Here is a 15,679-nt window from a genome sequence, read left to right as displayed (position 1 = left end):
AGCTTGTCAATCAGGCAGTTTAACTGTTCAAATCTCTAGTGTTGTGTAATGGAGAGAGCTCCCATTATTTTTCCCAGCTTCTGCCAACCTAGCAGTTCGAAAGCACGTAAAAATGCAAGGAGAAAAATAGGAACTGCCTTTGGTGGGAAGGTAACAGCATTCCGTGCACCTTCGGCATTGAGTCATGCCGGCCACTTGACCATAGAGACATCTTTGGACAGCGCTGGCTCTTTGGCTTTGAAATGGAGATGAGTACCACCCCCTAGAGTCTGGAATGACTAGCACATATGTGCTAGGGGAACCTTTAACCTTACCATAAAATTATATATCAATGGAAAGATAATTCAATCAAGAATGTAATGCAATGAAGTTTGTTCAATTATGTGTATTCTGTGAAAAGTTATAGTCAGCGATAAAACCCAGTTAATAGAAGCAGTTATTCAATCTTGGTTTCACATTATAACAGCCAGAGCTAAAAGACTTGGTTCACTCCATGGGAAGACATTGTAAGGCCATAATTCATGCTAAAGGTTACCCATCTAAGTATTAACTGACATGGTGATCATTTTTGTATATCTCATTTTTTTTCTAAGGTGATAATTTTTGTATATCTTGGTTTTTCTACATGTTTCACTTTTCTTCTTTATAACTGCTATTCTAATAACAAATCCTTCATAAAAGTTATTGCATTACATTCTTGATTAAATTATCTTTCCATGGATATATAATTTTATGGTACTACTAAAAAAGATTTGGTTATTAGCCATCAAACCTCAAAAATACTGTACACTTTTCCCAAAAGGTTTGCACAATTTTGACCACCACTGTATTATGTTCTATGTATTGTTTAGAGGATTTCTATAGTAAAGATTGCATGTTGGCATCACCGTTGATGGTTTTCAGCAATGAGTAAGATGACCTCCAAACTTTTCTCCAACTCTGTAATGAAATAGCATAGCCCTCCTGTAGGAGGAAGTAATGAAAATGTTTTTTTAATTAAATTCTTCAACCTCCTATGCTTCCGTCCAATTATCCTTCTTTGCCTGAAGCCATAAATTACTATCCTAAAACTGCAGGAATAAGATACAGAAATGGGAGAAGAGATGAGAACTCACCTTGCTATCAATTATATGTAAACTAGGCTACAGTATGGTTTTTAGCTATTTTTGTTCATTCCAGATATTTTTTGAAGAACTGTCTCAGATCTGCGATACGCAGTGAGAAACTGTACTCAGATGCATTCGTGTAGCGTACACAGCATTGTTCCTACTGGAATTAATTTTGAAAAGATGGAAAGTCATCTGGTTTTTTCTTTTTTAAATTTCTGCTATTAGGCAAGACAAGTTTTTGAATGTCAGGATATTAAGTTAATATTCTGAGCAAACAATTGCCCTTACAAATGAGATGGCTCTGTTGTAAGAGATGTCACAGTTAACCTTACAGAAAAAGATGCTCAGAAAATTACCATTTATTGAGACAGCACCTTCTAAAAACAGTAGCAGCACCGTTACATTGGGTGATTTTTTTAAAAATGGTTGGGAAATCCATTATTTGTGAAACACAGCAATACTCTTAATATATCCTTTCTTCTCTGCTCGATTTCTAATCAAATTTCTTCTCTCGTTTGGGCTGTCTGTCTGAGAAGAGAACAGCCTGGAGAATTGCAAGCACTGACACTTTACAAATTAGTGTTTTGATATTTACTACCAACTAGCCTTTGCGACTTCCTGTAAGTTCCTAGGACCTTGTATTTTATTCGGAAGAGTTTTAGTCATCCAGATCAGTAGCCATTTAAATGAAGGTAAAGGTAAAGGTTCCCCTTGCACATATGTGCTAGTTGTTCCCGACTCTAGGGGGCAGTGCTCATCTCCATTTCAAAGCCGAAGACCCAGTGCTGTCTGAAGACGTCTCCATGGTCATGTGGGCAGCACGACTAAATGCCAAAGGTGCATGGAACACTGTTCTCTTGCCACCAAAGATGGCTCCTCTTTTTCTACTTGCATTTTTACATGCTTTCAAACTGCTAGGTTGGTAGAAGCTGGGACAAGTCCATTACGTGTGCCAGGGATTCGAACTGCTGACCTTTCTGATCGATAAGCTCAGGGTCTTAGCCACTGACCCACCGCATCCCTTCTTTTTAAAATTTAAATGAAAGAACGCCTCAAAAACCAATGGATGGAAGTGCATTGAAGTACCCAGTTTCAGCACCATGGACATCACTGGGTGGAGTAGCATTGACAGCACAGCCCAGCTTCTGCTTCAAGATGAATACCTGGGACCTTCAAAAGTACCATATTTTTCGGAGTATAAGACGCACCAGGATTTTGAAGAGGTACATTTTTAAAAAAATGGTTTTGCACTCTGCAGACCTCCCAAACTCTCTGCATGCCTCATTTTTTTAATGAAAAAGGGGCATACAAAGAGTTTGAGAGGCCTGCAAAGTATTCCTGGGGGCTGGGGGCCCAAATGAGCAAAAGATGGCCCATTTTATTGCCCCAAAATAGGGCATGCATAGCCTTTAGGAGATTTGTAGAGTGCTCCTGGGGACTGGGGGAAAACGGGTGAAAAATGGCCTGTTTTTCGCTTATTTCTGCTCTCCCCAGCCTCCAGGAGCACTTTGCAAGCCTCCCAAACCCTCTGCACAGCCATTTTAGTGAAGGGGGCAGGGGTTCAGGAGACTAAAAATACTGTATTCAGTGTATAAGACGCACCCAGATTTTCACCCTCTTTTGGGGGGGGGGAACAAGGTGCTTCTTATACTCCGAAAAATATGATAGTTGTTGAACTAAGTGGCAGCATCTAGTCAACACTGATCATGAAAAGTTAAACTGGGTCCAGTTTGATTAGTACTGCAAGAGAGACCCCCAAGAATATATTTTAAAAATTAAAAAATCCTAGAAGAAACAATGATAAATCACTTCTCTATTGTTGCTCCATATCCTACCGGGATACGTCCATGAAGTCTTCCGAAATGGAATATGAGTTAAGATAGACTAATATCACCATATTCCACACCAACCTGGAACCCCTGGGAGGGTATGGTAGTCTTGTGAGAAGAATCCTTACAGTACAGGTAGTTCTCAACTTACAACTACAATTGAACCCGGAATTTCTGTTGGCAAGTGAGACAGTTGTTCAGTGAATTTTTGTCCTATTTCTTGCCACAGTTGTTGAGTGACTCACTGCAGTTGTTAAGTTAGTGAAATGGTTGTTAAGTGAACCTGGCTTTGCTTGTCAGAAGGTTGTAAAAGGGGATCGCTGCAGCCATCATAAGTATGAACCGACAAACGTCTGGATTTTGTTCTCGTGACCATGGGGATGCTGCAACGGTTGTGTGAAAAACAGCCATAAGTCACTTTTTTCAATGCTGTTGTAACTTCAAATGAAGTTCTGTAAGTTGAAGATTACCTTAGGCCTACTCGCTTAGTACATTTCCAACTTGTGCATTCTCTTAGTAAGACTGTCTTATTGTTCTTTGCCTCATCCTTCCTATTACCTATCTCCTCCTGCTTATGACTATAACTTTGTTGCTTGTATCTTTGTGATTTATATTGCTTTATTTAGTTTCCTAGTATGATTTGATTGCTTATTTAGTATGCTATGACTATCACTTAGTGTTGTATCATATGATACTTGATGAATGTATTTTTATGTACACTAAGAGCTTATGCACCCAAGACAAATTCCTTCTGTGTCCAATAAACCTATTCTATTCTATTCTATTCCATTCCATTCCATTCTATTCTATTCTATTCTATTCTATTCTATTCTTAGTCTATCCTTATTCTATTCTGTTTTCTATCATTCTTTTCTCTTCACTTCTGTTTTCTCTTCTCTTCTTTCTATTCTATTCTATTCTGTTTTCTATCATTCTATTCCATTCTATTCCATTCCATTCCATTCCATTCCATACTATTCTATTCTTACTCTATTCTGTTTTCTATCATTCTCTATTCTGTTCTGTTCGCTTCTGTTCTCTTCTCTTCTATTCCATTCCTTTCCATTCTATTCTGCTTTCTATCATTGTTTACTCTTCTCTTCTGTTTTCTCTTCTCTTCTTTCTATTATACTCTATACTGTTTTCTATCATTCTATTCCATTCCATTCTATTACATACTATTCTATTCTTATTCTTTTCTGTTTTCTATCATTCTCTATTCTGTTCTGTTCTATTCTGTTCTCTTCTATTCCATTCTATTCTGTTTTCTATCCTTCTAATCTATTCTATTCTTATTCTATTCTGTTTTCTATCATTCTGTATTCCATTCTCTTCTTTCTCTTCTCTTTTCTTCTGTTCTTTTTACTATCATTCTATTCTATTCTGTTTTCTATCATTCTCTATTCTCTTCCCTTCTCTTCTTTCTCTTCTCTTCTCTTCTCTTCTAGGCAATGAGTACTGTGGATCTTTCAGCTTTCTAAGTCTTGTAGGAGTATGATTTCCCTCCTTTTTACCATTTGTGCATGCCGTCATCTTTTAGAATATAAGGGATCGCTGGCAGGAACCCCCGGCGAAGGCTTCCAACTGTGAGGTCCTGCTTCTACATGATTTTCACGCCCGCGGTCATTAATTCCTCAAATTCCTCATCTTCCTGAGCCCTATCAGTTTCTCTAACGCTTCAAATGCTACTTTGTTATTCAGAAACGCAACGGCGGCTCTTCGCAGGGTTCCGGGGTTTCAAATTAAAGATTAGCAGCCTGAGCATTAAATCGGTGTCTCTCCCCCCACTCGCCCCCCACGTCCCAAACTCCCGGGAAGATTTGCGCTAGTTATTTATAAGCCTGTCTGTGTTATCAGGTGGACCAAGAGAATGCCGCCACACGCTGGCATTCTGAAGGTAGCCCTGGGGACCTGTGTAAGCGAAAGCAGAACTTCAAAAGGGAACACAGTCAGCCTGCTGGGTTTAATTAAAAATCTCAAAGGGTTCGGGCTAAGCCGGTGTGGCACTCCTGCATCAACCTGACTGTCACATCCACCGGAGAAAAAATATTAATCCCGATCCAATCAACCTAGGAGAAAAAGAACAGAGCTGCCCCCAGGAAACCCCCATCGACTGCGTCACTCCCAGAATTTCAAAAAGCCAGACGTGATGAAAGAGGTTATAAAAAGAAGGGGGTGGGAGAGAAAAAAAGAAAAAGGGAAAGGAAGTATGCCTTGCAACCACAAAACAAGAAAAGGCAATGAAAATCAGAATAACAAACACAAGCTGGGTGGATACAACCTCATAGGCGACCCTCACTCTGTGAAGGACCTAGGAGCAGTGGTGAGTTCCTACAGGTTCGGACAGGTTCAGCCAAACCAGTAGTGGTTTCATGGCCTGAGTCACTGGACTCGGCAGTGACCCAGGCCTGCCACACCCCCGAACCAGTTCTCCAGGCGGTGCTATAGTGCCGCCATCTTGTTTTTTGCTTCTGCGCATGCACGGAGGAATTTTTATTGCACTGTGAATGTGCATGCAGCGAGCATGTGATGTGGCCCTGACCAAATTGGCAGAACCCACCTCTGCCTAAGAGTCCTCATCTCAAATGATCTAAGCCCCAGAACTCACTGTAAAAGCATTGCCAAAAAAGGCAATTAAGAGTTGTTAACCTAATTTTGCAAAGCCACCCAAATCTTTGCCAGACCAATCCTCAAATACAGCTCATCTGCCTGGAATCCACACTATATCATACATTAACACAACTCTAGAAATAGTGCAGAGAAGAGCAACAAAGATGATTAGAGGACTGGAGACTAAAACATATGAAGAACGGTTGCAGGAACTGGGGATGTCTAGTTTAATAGAAAGAAGGACTAGGGGAGACATGATAGCAGTGTTCCAATATCTCAGGTCTCACCACAAAGAAGAGGGAGTCAAACTATTCTCCAAAACACCTGAGGGCAGAACAAGAAGCAATGGGTGGAAACTAATCAAGGAGAGAAGCAACTTAGAACTGAGGAGGAATTTCCGGACAGTGAGAACAATTAATCAGTGGAACAGCTTGCTTCCAGAAGTTGTGAATGCCCCAACACTGGAAGTCTTTAAGAAGATGTTGGATAGCCATTTGTCTGGAGTGGCATAGGGTTTCCTGCCTAGGCAGGGGGTTGGACTAGAAGACCTTCGAGGTCCCTTCCAACTCTGCTATTGTATTGTATTGTATTGTATTGTATTGTATTGTGATGTATTGTATTGTATTGTACAATTGAACACATCCAGAGATATTTCACGAGAAGAGTACTCTACTCATCTGCTCACAATAGAATCCCTTATGTCACCAGGCATGAAATTTTGAGCTTGGCTAACCTGGAACTATGCCGCCTTGCAGTCTGACCTAAGTGCAGTACACAAAATTGTCTGCTGCAACGGCCTCCCTGTCAATGACTTCTGCAGCTTCAACCACAATAATACATGGAAAACAATCAATGCAAACTCAAGGTAATGCAAACTTGATTGCATAAAATATGACTTCAGCAACAGAGTGGTCAGTGCCTGGAATGCTATACTTGACTTTGTTGTTATATCCCCAAACCCCCTCAGCTTCAACCTCAACTGTATACCCTGGACCTCACCCAATTCCTAAGAGGTCCATAAAGGGGGTGTGCATAAGCACACCATCGTACCTACCGTCCCTGTCCTACTGTCCCCATTTACTTGTACTCATTCCTTTATACGCATGCCTGTTATCTAGTACATGTTTGACAAATGAAACAAATAATTAAAAACTAAAAATAAATAAAAAGTGATTAAGGTGTGTGGCGTCAAAATTGCAGGCTCAACAACACATCATGCAAACTGAGTGCTTGCCAAAACAGCTCTGGGTTGTATCAACAGAAGGATAGCTTCAAGATTGCAAAAAAACTAATAATACCACTTTATGCTGCACTTAGTGAAGGCACTGTTAGAGTATTGTGCACATCGCTATATGTCTGTGGAAATTCTCAGTCATTCAGGTCCTGGTTGTCCCAAAGGTGCTTTTTCAAGAGGCAATTGGACTTTCTGGTTTTTCTTTGAAGACATTTCGCTTCTCATCCAAGAAGCTTCTTCAGCTCTGATTGGATGGTGGGGAAGGGAAGGATTTATACTCCTTGCAGACAGCTGGTCATTTGCATCCTTTTAGAGGGTCATTGAGGCCACTTGGAGGTTTATCTGTGTCCTCAGGGTCACCTGAGTGGTCAAATGGTGTGGAGCCTTCTTGGCTGCAGAATGTTTTCTGCCTTGTGTCCCTTCACTGTTGACTACTATTACTCTACATCCATTTGCATGACTCAGGTGACCCTGAGGACACAGAAAAACCTCCAAGTCTGTCAGTGATTCTCTTGTTGTTGTTGTTATTATAAAGTCATGTCCGACCCATCGCAACCCCATGGACAACGTGCCTCCAGGTCTTCCAGTCCTTTACCATCCCCGGAGTCCATTGAAGCTCACACTGACTGCTTCTGTGACTCCATCCAGCCACCTCCTTTTCTGCCGTCACCTTCTTCTTTTGCCCTCCATCGTTCCCAGCATCAGACTCTTCTCCAGGGAGTCTTTCCTTCTCGTTAGGTTGCCAAAGTCTTTGAGTTTCCTCTTCAGGATCTGGCCTTCTAAAGAGCAGTCAGGATTGATCTCCTCTAGGACTGACCGGTTGGATGACCTTGCAGTCCAAGGGACTCGCAGGAGTCTTCCCCAGAACCAGTTCAAATGATGCTCTAAAAGGATGCAAATGACCAGCTGTCTGCAAAGAATATCAATCCTTCCATTCCCCTACCATCCAATCAGAGCTGAAGAAGCTTCTTGGATGAGAAGCAAAACGTCTTCAAAGAAAAACCAGAAAGTCCATTTGCCTCTTGGAAAAGCACCTTTGGGGACAATACTGTGTACAGTTCTGGTCACCCTGATACAAAAATGATGCTGAGACCTTAGAAAGAATGCAGAGAAGAGCAACAAAGACTATAAAGGGAGGCTAAATTGAATGATGAATGATTGAGGGACCTAGGTATGAGTAGCCTATCAAAGAGAAGGATTAGAGAGGAGATGATAACTGCCTTCCAGTACTAGAGGCGCTGTCACAAAGAAGAGAGGGTTGGCTTATTCTCCAAAGCTCAAGAGGACAGAAAAAGAAGTAATGTTTTTCCCCTGTGCCATCACTCTGCTAAACAACAAATTCCCACAACACTGTCAAACTATCTAGTAAGGCTGTATTACTATTGTTCTTCTCGTCTTTCCTATTACGTGTTTCCTTATCTTCTTATGACTATAACTTTGATGCTTGTATTGTACGATTTATATGAATTGCTTTACTTAGTATCCTAGTTTGATGTATGTTGATTGCTTATTTAGTATCCAATGACTATCACTGCTGTATCTTATGATTCATGATGAATGTATTTATGATCATGATTTATCACTGATAGCTTTTATGTACAGTACAATGAGAGTTTATGCATTGGAGACCAATTCTTTGTGTGTCCAATCACACTTAGACAATAAACTATTCTGTTCTGTTCTGTTCTGTTCTGTCCTGTTCTTTTCTGTTCTATTCTATTCTATTCTATTCTATTCTATTCTATTCTATTCTATTCTATTCTACCCTACCCTACCCTTCCCTTCCCTTCCCTACCCTCCCTTCCCTTCCCTTCCCTACCCTCCCCTTCCCTTCCTTCCCTTCTCTTCCCTTCTCTTCCTTTCCTTTTCTTTCCTTTCCTTCCCTTTCCATCCCATCCCATCCCATCCCATTCTAATTGATGGAAGGTTATTAAAGAAAGATCCAATCTAGAACTAAGGAAGAATTTCTTGACAGTGAGAACAATTAATCAGTGGAACCTGATTAGTTGTGGGTGCTCCATCCCTGGAGTTTTTGAAGAAGAGACTGGACAGTTGTTTGTCCAGAATGGTCTAAGGTCTCCTGCTTGAGCAGGGAGTTGGACTAGAAAACCTCCAAGGTCCCTTCCAAATGTTTTATTCTAGGTTCTAAGCATAAAGGTTGGAAGCATCAAGAGACGTTGGCTCATCTATGAATGAGTCAGCAGCCTTGTCATTCACCAGCCAGAGGTACACCTTACATACATAGGTAAAACGCTCGCCTGCATCTAACCAAAATAAAAGTGACTTGTGTATCTTTCGAGAGAATAGCAAGGCAGTGACCTTCCTTTTCAAGAGGGAATATTTGATCCGGCACACGCTGAGGCTTTCAGGAGCTGCTACATTATCAGTTAACGCAACAAAAGGAACAGTTCAGAGTTTAAATTCAGCGTAGGCAAACCACAAGACAATTAGAAATGGTTCTAGCAGAACGGGGACCCTTCAAGAAAGGAAAAGGAAAGAAGGAAGGAAGCCAAGCAGTTACTGTTCAAAAAACCACAAAATCTTATTATTCTAAGACCGGGGTGGGGGGGGGAATCAAATCAAGAACAAAGCAATGGCAGCCCTTTTATGAAGAAATAAATAAATAAGTCAGAGAGAGATCCATAAGTAGTCAAAGGACAAGCGGCTTGCGTGTAGAAGGCACGCGAGGGAGATGCGAAAATAGCAGCTGATTCCCGAGCCTTCAAAGAAGCTGACAATTTCCAGGAACATCACCACATTCTGCCATGTTCTCAGGAGGATCTACTTAAAATTTGACACTATTGTCCCGAGATTTAGCTTTGTTTTCTTTGCCTTCTCCAAGATAAAGAAATGTGTGATGCTTGAGTGGATTTCAGAGCAACACAGGACTCCTTTTTGCCCAATGGGGTGTTGTTTTCATCCACAGTGAGCAATCTTTCTTTGAAAGTAAGCTTAAAGGACGCTCGCACGTGCAAGAAAATAAAATGAAATCAACAACCATTCGACTTGAAATGATACACACACACAAATCCTTCTCTTACTACATGCCAGGCCTCAGGAACAAGAGTTACCTCGGAGAAGTGTCCTTTATTGTTCCTTACCTACAGACAGAATCTTGCCAGACTAAAGCATTACAGGCAGTCAATGACTTATAACCACAATTGGGACGGGAATCCTGATGTGGCAACTCTGGAGATGCTCAAAGATGGCTCCAGGGTTGACAGGTTTGTAAGTCATTGTGGTTTTAAGTCAAAGCGGCATATGATCAGATCCAACCTTTTCAACCAATTCTTACAGCGGTTGTTAAGTGAATCTCATGGACGTTAGGTCCAAATCCACTCCCCAAATGGTTTTTTTTTTGGCACTCAAACAACTGATTGTAAATCAAGAACTATCCATGTATGCATTACTAAAGATCTACTCTGGGAATCACTAGGGAGTTCACTTAACAACCGCCACAAAAAATGGTCATAAAAATTGGGGACATAAACACTTACGAGCTCCTGGCTCACTTCACTTCTTGTTAATGTTGTGGCCTGCCAGTAGGCAGTGGAGCTGGCAACAGATTCGGACCGTGAGGAGGTTGGGGGGGAAGATGGGCCAGTCCTGGAGTCTGGGGAAGGCTCGGATGAGGGCTCTGTGTCAGAGGCAGAGAGGGGGCCAGAGCCATATGCCAGTTATCAGCTGCCTTCGGAGTCAGACATCAGTGGGGCAGAAGAACAGCTGGAACCTGTTTCCAGTGTGTGAATGCACAGAGTTACCTGACGAAGGGAACAGCTAAAGAACAGGGGTCGACTTGGGAGTAAGGCCACACGTGGATAATGAATGGCCCCTCCCAGAGGATATAAAAGAGGAGCAAACGGGGAGTGGAGTTTGCAGGACACAATTAGTTCGTTTAATTGGTCAGTGGGACAGAAGAACAGCTGGAGCCTGTTCCCAGTGTGCGCATGCACAGAGTTGCCAGACGAAGGGAACAGCTAAAGAAAAGGGGTCAACCCTGCCCACTCCAGTGTAAAAATTAAGCTAGGGTGGGGATGGGAGGTAGGGGATGGAGCGGCCCTACTACATCTTCTGACATTTGCAGCCAGGCTTTGCACACCCCAACACCTACCTTGCTGCTCCATTTCTTTCGATTCCAGAGCTTTGTTATCAGTTGCAGAGGCCTTCAGGAAAGCCTTGCTGGCCCCAGAAGAAATTCCCTTTTTTGTCTGTCTGTCTCTCCCCCCTCTCATCTGTCTGTCTGTCTGTCTGTCTATCTGTCTATCTATCTATCTATCTATCTATCTATCTATCTATCTATCTATCTATCTATCTATCTATCTATCTATCTATCTATCTATCTATCTAGTTGGTCAATCTTTTTGTCTGTATGTCCATCCGTCCATCCATCCATCCATCTTATCTGTCTGTCTGTCCTGAAGGCCTCTGATAGTGAAAAGGAAGCTGGAGGCAACACACACAAGTGAGTCAGTGGATGACATCCCCTCCCCTGGAAAATAAGACCTGGTACCTTTTTTGATGGCAAAAAAATATAAGACACTGCTTTATTTTTGGGGAAACATGGTAGCAAGGGAAGGGTGGTGATGACCATGTCAACAGGGAAAAGTTCATTTCTTCAGATCTTTCCTGAACTGAACATCAAACCATGAAGACAAGGGACATGCAACTCACCCTCATACCGAGTTCAATGTTTTCTCCTCCGTAAACCTCCATGCCAGGATCAAGCAGGCCAATCTCTCCAAAGTACTCTCTATTCACCACAAACGAACACCCGATCATGGCTGGTGTCCTGTTGAGTCAGAGAGGGAACCAGAAGAAGGAGAAGGAGAAGGAGAGGGAGGAGGAAAAGGAAGAGGAGGAGGAGGAGAAGGAGAAGGAGGAAGAAGAGGGGGAGGAGGAGACGAAGAAGAAGGAGGAGAAGGAGGAGGGGGAGGAGGAGAAAGAGAAGGAAGAGGAGAAGAAGGAGAGGGAGATGGAGGGGGAGGAGGAGAAGAAGGAGAAGGCAAAGAGGCGGGGAGGAGGAGACAAAGAAGGAGGAGGAGGAGAAGGAGGAGAAGGAGGAGGGGAGGAGGAGGAGAAGAAGGAAGAGGAGGAGAAGAGGAAGGGGAAGGAAGAAGGAAGAGGAGGAGAAGGAGGAGGAAAAGAAGATGAAGAAGAAAGAAAGGAAGGAAGGAAGGAAGGAAGGAAGGAAGGAAGGAAGGAAGGAAGGAAGGAAGAAGTGTGTTTTAGTTAAAAATAGGAAGAGCGCATATCCTTCTGAAAACATCATCAGAAAGTCCAAATTTGACCTCCAAAGTTTCGAAAATGAGGGATGGAACCACGGCCATCCAATTATGACTTGCAGATCCAGGGCCAGGCAAATGTGTCAAGCTTCATAAAGAACCACTAACTCATCCCAGGTCTTAAATTCACCTGTCCTTGATCCATACCTCCAAGATCGTTATAGCCTTAGAAAGCTATTACCTCCTATTTTCATGATGATTGAGTTTACTGTTTATTAGGCCCTGGCTGTAAAACCTCCGTTAATGGGACTTTAATCCTGCTTTCCCCCAAAAATACACAAAGAGAAAGCAACCTTTCCCTACCAGGGGAGGCGGGGGTATCCCACAGTCTAATCAATTTGTCTTTAATCAAAATAATAACAACCATCATTACAGCCACGCTACAGACAGCTGATAAATTGAATCAGCAAAACCCCTGCCAGGTTTATTGCGGTTCATAATGACTTCCTTTACAGTATTATCCAGCCAAATTCTATAATCCTTGATTTCACACTGTGGAGGACCACTCACAAAACAGCTTTTTTTTTAATCAAGGAGGCAGACAGGCAGAAAGTTGGAGGCATGACAGCAAAGGCTGAGAGCACGGATACAACATGGGCCCATCCATTTGTGGCTGGTCAGAGTTAACTAAAAGTAAAGGTAAAGGTTCCCCTCGTACATATGTGCTAGTCATCCCGGACGCTAGGGGGCAGTGCTCATCTCTGTTTCAAAACTGAAGAGCCAGTGCTGTACGAAGATGTCTCCGTGGTCATGTGGCCGGCATGACTCAACACCTGTTACCTTCCCACTAAAGGTGGTCCCTATTTTTCTACTTTCGTACATGCTTTCAAACTGCTAGGTTGGCAGAAGCTGGGACAAGTAACAGGAGCTCACTCCGTTACGTTGCGTTAGTGATTCTAACCGCCGAACTGCTGACCTTTCTGGATTTTTTTTAAAAAATATCATTTTTATTCAGCATTTTTAAAATATTAAGATCACAATTACACTTTTACAGCTTTCTGTTATCAGTATTCTTTTTTTTCTAATTTCAGATTTCCCATTCTACGACCTATTGTTTCATATATATACACACCCTTGTTTCATTTTTACTCATTTTTACAATATATACAATGTTTACATCTCTATTACTTTCTGAATATGTACCATCCTCTTTTGGACCTTTCTTTGAAAAAGTCAAAAGTCAAAACAACAACAACAAAAAAGGCATTGCTTGTAAATTTGATAATGGCAGCTATAAAAGCCAATTAAAAAAAGTAACTTTCGAACTGCTAGGTTGGCAGAAGCTGGGACAAGTCATGGGAGCTCCCTCCGTTACGCAGCACTAGGGATTTGAACCACCGAACTGCCGACCTTTCTGATCAACAAGCGTCTTAGCCCCTGAGACACCGAGTCCCGGAGTTAACTAGAAAAAGGCATTTCCGTTGCATTTCTTGCCTTGCACAATAGCCAACGTTCAAACACAAGGCAAACAAGGCCAGTTTGACCGAGTGCTGTGACCTTCGTGAGGTGGCACATGAAGCCATGTCGCTCAGCATGCACGGCCTTCACTCTTTGTCTTCTGGGGTTTTGCATTCGCATGTGCGCATGGCGATCAGCTGTCTGTTGCCTGTGCGGCAGTGCCAAAAACAGGTGTGCCCATGCGCACTGCTCACCGGATTGTTGGGTGCGCATGCATGCCAGAATGCAGAAGTTTGGCTTTTCCGGAGTGCAACCCCTTCGCGCAAGGGGCAGTGCTAAAAACCAGCCTGCGTATGCACCAAACCTGGTATGTAATCCAGTTCTCATTGGTTCAGCAGCGCGAGGCTCCTCCCACCCATCCAGACATCATCAAGGACCTTCCATGCTCCCGCTACTGGGAGTGGAGATAATAGGATAGCATTACTGGTATGCATGCCAGCCAGCTGATCGTTGGGCGCACATGCGCGCTAAAACCTGGTAGTTCAGCTTTTCCGGAGCACAGCCCCGACATTTCCATGTGACCTTTTTGGCACTCGTTGGCCATCACTGGTGTAGTGGTTAAGGCACCAGGCTAGAAAGCCAGAGGCCGTGAGTTCAAGTCCTGCCTAAACTATGGAAGCTGTCTGGGTGACTTTGGGTCAATCCCCAGGAGAAGGCGAGTTTCAGTCCTGCCTTAACCATGAAAGCTGGCTGGGTAACCTTGGGCTACTCATCGGGAGTCTGTGAGTTGTAGTCCTGTTTCAGCCATGACAGCCAACTAGGTGACTTTGGGCCAGTCCTGTTTTTTCAGACCAACCCACCTCGCTGGGTTATTGTGGTGGGGAAAACAGGAGGAGAGAGATGTGTTGGATATGTTCACCTTTTTTTAAAAAAAAGTGTTTCATTTTTTCATTTTTTACAAACATATCAATGCGTGAACTTACATTGTAGTACAAAATAAAATCATATTCATCATATTTACTGCAGCTGACAAGTTTATATAGTCCTGGTAATAGTACACATATTTTAGTTGAATTATAATCTTTCATTATTTGTGTTCACCAGCTTGAGTTATTTAAGAGCTGTGGTGGCACAGTGGCTGGAATGTAGCATGTGCAAGAGAATTCTGCCCAGCAGTTCGGCAGTTTGATTGTGACCAGCTCAAGGTTGACTCAGCCTTCCATCCTTCCAAGGTCGTTAAAATGAGGACCCAGATTGTGGGTCAAGACGCTGACTCTGTAAATCACTTAGAGAGGTCTGTGAAGTGGTATATAAGTCTAATAGTGTTACTATTGTCCTTCCTTCCTTCCTTCCTTCCTTCCTTCCTTCCTTCCTTCCTTCCTTCCTTCCTTCCGTCCATCCATCCATCCATCCATCCATCCATCATGCACAGTTAGAATTCAGTATTGAAGGCTGATTCTGCCAACTGCCAGCAGTTCGATCCCAACTGGCTCACGGTTGACTCAGACTTCCACCCTCCCACAGTCAGCAAAATGAGGACCCAGATTGTTGTGGAAAAGATACTGACTCTGTAAACTGCTTAGAGAGGGCTGGGTTGGTATATAAGTCTAAGTGCCATTGCTATTGCTATTATTTGTAAAAATAATAAAGCTGGGATGTAAATTGACAAATAAATAATTTTAAAAAGCTGGGATGAGGCAGCTGGTCCAACTAAAAAGCAAACAAGTATAAACAGATGCTAAGAGATACCAGAAACATTCATATTCCCCAGGAGCTCCGATAAGAGGAAGGCCAGAAATTATTATTTTTGCTTCAAAGGAGTCAAAAATAAAAATTTCCCAGCCCTCCTTTCCAGCTGCAGATTTCCAAAGATTAAGGACATGTTCACAGGCTGGGTATTCCTCACGGCCGACTTTGACAGCAATGGAGACAGCTGCATTCTACCAGGCCAATATTGTCAATTTAAAGTGCCAAATCCTCCACAGGGTTTCTTCCATCCATTGCGATTTTAACCCTTCCCACTGGAAAAGTTGGAGGGGGAAGCCCAGGCAGCAGTAAAAAAAAGGGAGGAGGAAAAGAAATGGGTTGGTTTCCTAAATATAAAAGTCAGTAGACAGACAGATAGACAGACAGCTAGATCATATAGAGAGAGGTGGATGGAAGGAATGGATGATGGATGGAAGGATGGAGAGAGATGATAAGACAGATAGATAGATA

General features: G+C 42.6%; 1 protein-coding gene across 1 annotated transcript in view; it reads right to left on the bottom strand.

The window, feature by feature from the left end:
• Positions 1-15,679, bottom strand: part of GALNT9 (polypeptide N-acetylgalactosaminyltransferase 9) — a 140,492-nt gene that overhangs the window by 41,231 nt on the left and 83,582 nt on the right. The window contains 1 exon segment of the mRNA XM_087705783.1: positions 11,454-11,571. Within this exon segment, the coding sequence (XP_087561909.1) occupies positions 11,454-11,571 (118 nt within the window).

Source organism: Thamnophis sirtalis, unplaced genomic scaffold, assembly GCF_051295495.1.
Source record: "Thamnophis sirtalis isolate CommonGarterSnake01/CBP01778 unplaced genomic scaffold, rThaSir2_p1.2 scaffold_2, whole genome shotgun sequence".
Lineage (NCBI taxonomy): Eukaryota > Metazoa > Chordata > Lepidosauria > Squamata > Natricidae > Thamnophis > Thamnophis sirtalis.
The sequence above is the reverse complement of the archived record's forward strand: the minus strand, read 5'-3'. Positions and strand labels throughout refer to the sequence as shown.